The 5,773-nt window shown below is 35.4% G+C and overlaps 1 protein-coding gene across 1 annotated transcript; it reads left to right on the top strand.

Annotated features, from left to right (window-relative positions):
• The first annotated feature begins 34 nt into the window (after positions 1-34).
• Positions 35-4,709, top strand: LOC136697857 (mucin-3A). Its single transcript, XM_066673152.1, has 9 exons — positions 35-146; positions 643-764; positions 864-928; positions 1,021-1,220; positions 1,308-1,473; positions 3,001-3,168; positions 3,260-3,333; positions 3,460-3,563; positions 3,674-4,709. Exons 2-8 carry the CDS (start codon positions 687-689, stop codon positions 3,510-3,512), a joined length of 804 nt encoding a protein of 267 aa, XP_066529249.1. The 5' UTR covers positions 35-146; positions 643-686; the 3' UTR covers positions 3,513-3,563; positions 3,674-4,709.
• Positions 4,710-5,773: the final 1,064 nt, after the last annotated feature.

A 5,773-nucleotide genomic window follows, 5' to 3' on the forward strand; every position in this document is an offset into this window, starting at 1 on the left:
TACACAGCACTGTGAGGACACAGACTGCAAATGCAATGGAAATCCATGTGTTTATAATGATGCTACTAGGCATTGTGAGTGTAAATGTGTTTCCACATTTGGTGATTCCTGTCAGTTTGCAAATAACACCGTATCTGTTATACTAGGTAAGTACAACTCTAACTCTAAATTAACAGACTAGTTGTTGTCTAGTTGTTTAGCTGTTGTGCTTTGCAATTTTTTCCATTATGCATTTTTGGTCTCTTTCATCTTTGTATAATTAAGAAAGGCATATATGATCGATTTTTTTTCTAATTAAAATATAAATGAATTTAATGTGCTATTAACACTGTACCATTCTCTCACCAGTCCATGTAGTGGATATACAAAAATTAGCCTGTTTGTTATGGTAGAAAACCCAAAACATTTACATTCTTCTGCATATTCAGACTAAAACATTTTAGCCTTGGCTAATCATGCTAAAATAATAAACAATTAGTTATTAACAATGCAGTGTTTAATTCTAAATGATACAGAGAGATCGGGAATGGTTGCATTAAAGTACATTTCAGCTGTTTTACATAATCCCACACAAAAAATATAAGACATTTGAGCCTAATAATGTTAATAGTTTATGACAGAAAATGTACATATCTTTTGAAGCTGAGAAGATACCTACTAGGAATGCAAGCATTTCTCTGAGGATTATGAAAAATTATATTCCTGACTATGAAAATTTGAACTCTCAAGCATCCAAAAACCTGACTGCTATCTTAACATCTCAGGTATGTAAAACTGCTTGTGCTGCATTAATACTAATCTAAATTAAGTGCAAAATGTATTTGCTCTCTAATTCCATCTACATATTTTTTATTGCTCTGCAGCTTTCAGCACTTTGCAAAAGAGCTGACGCACAAAACTTCAAAGCTGTACAAATTCTTAAATTAACGTATGTTTTCTTACAGTTCTTGTTATTTTTTATAATAATTTATACTGCAATATTGTACAATGCATTGTTTAATATAAATTAATCTTTCTCAGGCAAGGAAGTGTTATTGTCAACAGCACTGTACAATACAACTATCCCAACAATCAGTCACAAATTCATTTTCTCAATAATAATTTGGAAAGTGAACTGCAGACCATCTTCAACAATTCTAATTTGCTTATGAATCTAAGCGAGGCACTTGAAGCAAATGTCTCCTTTACTGAGATCAGAATGGAAGCAGTTGCAGTAGCAAGTAAACAATCTTTTATTTGATAAAATATTGATACTGACATAATATCTAAATATTTACCCCTAAAGCAAGGTCTGATTTTTTTAATAGATATTTCAGATCTCAGACAATACTTGAACTGCAGTTTGGATTTTGCCAACTTTACACTGATAAATGAAGAAGGCTCCTGGGTATGTGCGGGTCCATGCAAAAGTAACCCCATCTACTGCAGTGATCATGGGCTTTGCCTAAATGAGAAAAGTGGACCAATGTGCCAGTAAGTTGGCAGATTTTACAATTCTGACACCAAATACAGTTTTAAGAATATAATATTTAACGTCTGACAACAAACACAAATTTAATAAGAGTAAAAAAATGTTATTCTTAAATGATTAATGCAATCTAAACAATTTTAAAGACATTGAATATAAGGACTGCTTTGTTTCAAGTTCATTGTGGTGCTGTGTATGAAATAAATTACAAAAAGTGTGTCACTGTACAAATACTTCTGTACTTCAATTGTAGTCTAAGGCTAAATTAAGTTAATTGGTCTATTCTACTGTGAGGAGTGTGGTGTGTTCTCCTTGTGTCTGTGTGGGTTTCCTCCGGGTGCTCTGGTTTCCTCCCACGGTCCAAAAACACACATTGGAAGGTGGATTGGCGACTCAAAAGTATCTATAGGTGTGAGTGTGTGAATATATGTGTCACCGTGTGAAGGACTTCAGTGTGGGTTCCTACCTTGCACCCAATGATTCCAGGGAGGCTCCAGACCCTCCGCGACCCTGAAATGCATAAGTCTATTCTAATTATTTATTCATTCATTCATTATCTGTAACAGCTTATCCAGTTCAGGGTAGGTCCAAAGCTTACCTGGTATAATTGGGCGCAAGGCGGGAATACACCCTGGAGAGGGCGCCAGTCCTTCACAGGGCAACACACACACACACCTATGGATACTTTTGAGTATCCATAGTCACCAATCCACCTAGCACCGTGTGTTTTTGGACTGTGGGAGGAAACCGGAGCACCCGGAGGAAACCCACGCAGACACTGGGAGAACACACCAAACTCCTCACAGACAGTCATCTGGAGGAAACCCATGCAGACACAGGGAGAACACACCACACTCCTCACAGACAGTCACCCAGAGGAAACCCACACGGACACAGGGAGAACACACCACACTCCTCACAGACAGTCACCCGGAGGAAACCCACGCAGACACAGGGAGAACACACCACACTCCTCACAGACAGTCACCCAGAGGAAACCCACACGGACACTGGGAGAACACACCACACTCCTCACAGACAGTCACCCGGAGGAAACCCACACGGACACTGGGAGAACACACCACACTCCTCACAGACAGTCACCCGGAGCGGGAATCGAACCCACAACCTCCAGTGTAACAGATAACTTCACTTGCTCAGATTTGTGTTTTTAGGTGATTGGAGCTGGAGTGACAGAAAGGCATAATCTGATATCTTTTGTGGTGTTTGGAACTGTTAGTCTACTAAATATATTAATGCTTGCGCATTCAGCTCCAGTGTTTTTAGTTGTCTCTGTTAAATGGTGTTTCATTGTGTTATAGCGAAATGTATGTAGAAAATTCTCAGAGATGGCTATAGTTTATTTTCACTTTTGTGTTGAAGAAGAGACATCCTTAATTTAGTTAGAAACAAACAGTAGATATTTAAAAGGAAGCAGCTAAAAGCATACTGAGATTATTTCTTTAGGTTTCAGTATGAAGGGTTAGTTTCCATTATGAGTAGAATTCATGTATTATTTCCTTCTACCTCAGATGCTATAAGGATTCTTTTGAAGAATTCCACGGGCCGCAGTGTGACCTTTACCGCAGGACATCAGGGTTTTATGCAGTGCTCTTTGGGAGTTTGGCAGGTGCAATAATCCTTCTCATCATTGTGATAATAGTTATTCTTGTTCTGCGAAGAAGTAAAACTGGAAACTGGTAAGATAAAAGATGAATATATTGTTTAAAGTGTTCCCGTGTATTTGTTCAAATTCAAAGGATATAAAAACCAATGTCAAAACATTTGCAGGTCCTTTAAAAGCAAGTCTGATTTGAAGAGGTTGTCATTTTGTGAGGAGGAATTCTTTGATTTCAGCAGCCAAGGTCCAGCTCATTAAACTAATTTAAATTGAAATTTTTTGGTTGCACTGAAATTATTTGTTTTAATTAACCATCAAATTCTCTTGTACCTGAACAAAACTTTGCATTTTATTCTACTTATTTTTAAAGGTTATTTTGGAGTGTATAACCCATATGACAACAGCCAAAGGAGAGAGGAGTAATATGCTCATGTTTTCAAATCACATCTTGAGAATGTGGACACACATTTAGATGTAAGTTAATTTTATGAGAAGTACTCAGTCCTTCAAACATACTAAAGATTGAAAGTTTCTATCATTCTTTCTCTTTCTCTTTTACATTTTTTTGCTATGCTCTCTTTTAGGTGACAACAAGATGACCTTAATCTATGCTGGAGATACAATGGAGCTTCACATGCAAACATTTTTGTGTAAATGTGGAGAAAAACCTGTCCTATGAAAGGATTAAATCCAAAGCCTATATCTTATACAATCATGGTGCCAAGTTGCACTGTGTAGAACAAAAACTTTCTTTTTTTTTGTTGTTTTTGTGCCAATGATTCTACTATGTAACTGACAACTGCGATAATGCCTATGAATCAAAATCTTGATGTCCCAGTCCGGTTTCAAAATTGCAATATGATTTTCAACCTTTTATAGCTGTATGGACTTTGAAGCACTTGCTACATGCACAAGTATCCAGACACCTCTTATAATTAGCTAATTTGATTAAATTAAGGTGCTAACATTACTAACAGTTATTGAAACAGGTTGTACAATATGCACAGAAAACCATCACTGATTAAATGTAATGTCCTAGTGCATTTTTTTCACTAATTAATTGATTCAGTTACTCACACCAATGTTTCAACATCTTGTATAAAACCTTCCCAGAATGGTTATTAGCTTAGCACACAAGATGGCTTCCAAAACATTTACCTCATTGACAAAACATTGATGACCATTAATAAACCATGCAAAACCATGATGCCTATTTCTCAATATGTGAGAAATGTGGTAATATGCTTATAAATGGAACAACAGTAATATCCAAACGTAGTTATTAAGTTAGTTATTTCGCTACAATTAGTCAAGATTTTTTTCTTTTTTTAATGCAATCCAGAATGCAAGGATTTTCACTCACACCACTCAGTTTACACATATCACAGTTTTTAAACATTTAAATTTAGCACATTATTTCAAAGCAAATATAATTGTCAAATTAATGTGGTATATGAATCTTTTGGGTATTTTGTGTATTAGGTTTTCTAGATTCCATGATTAAGATGTCATTTTACATTCAAAACGTGTTATATGTAAAACTATAAAACATTTCCAACACAGGTAGTGTGACTTTCACAGCATAAAGCCTAACATGACCTCTGTATTTTGCCTGTCACCTCCCACTACACTTCACTTTAAAGAAAAACTTTAAAATATTTTAAATCATATTGTTCCTGAATTAAAATGAATCTGTTAAAAAAAATAAAAACATTTTCCTTGTCCTCCATGACTGGCTGTGAAAATGTAATTAAGTGACCCTCAATATATCCAAACCTGAACACAGCCACAACATATAACCACTCATTTGCATCTTTTTTTCTTTTAATTTGTTATAATCAACCTTTATACCTTTATCATTTTAAAATTCAACCTTGTAACAGCAACGTTGCTTAAAATTATATTATAAAATTCGAAATTAACCGTGTACAGTATCATTAGCATGTACGCTAACAGTTCACACTGCGTTTTTTCTTTCTTTCTAATGCTAAAAATAAACGGCCAATGTTAATTTGTTTGTCATTTACATTCACGTAAGCCATTCCCAACAAGGAAACCTACAAAGTCTATGTTAAACCATGTTTGAGTTGTGAAATGCACGATTTCTGAAACCACAACAACATGATGAATTTACGCAAATTTACGAAGGCTAATCATCAATGGTGGGATCATCAACAACACAAACCGCGTTTTGATATAATTACTTCAACCTACCTTCTGAAAAACAGACTTATTTTTAAAACGGAAAATTTACAGGCTAAAGTAGGAGATTTTCCGTCCTTTTGTCAGTAGAGGGCACTACAGGTTTGAAAATTGATTCTTATAGCCCAATAATGAACCTGTGTATTACGCCCTGGACACATGCGCCATTAATGTATAACTTTACTTATAAGGGTTTTTATTTTTCTCAAAATACACCTACACTCTGTATATGTGAAAAGTCACCGACTGTAGCACATTTAAATTTACAGTTCAGATTTGAAGCTTTCATTGTTTTCATAGAAGTTCACTTAGAATCTACATTAAATGTCCACAACGTTTAATATGCGTATTCAATTTGTGTATTCGTTATATACCTAACCTTTCATCTGCACACAACTAGTATAAGATGCTATGGAATTCTACAGGCCCAGTGTCAAACAAAGAAGACAGGCCCCAACAATGGAATATGATAAATGCAGTAG

The sequence above is a fragment of the Hoplias malabaricus genome, chromosome 5 (genome assembly GCF_029633855.1).
Source record: "Hoplias malabaricus isolate fHopMal1 chromosome 5, fHopMal1.hap1, whole genome shotgun sequence".
NCBI classification, from domain to species: Eukaryota; Metazoa; Chordata; class Actinopteri; order Characiformes; family Erythrinidae; genus Hoplias; species Hoplias malabaricus.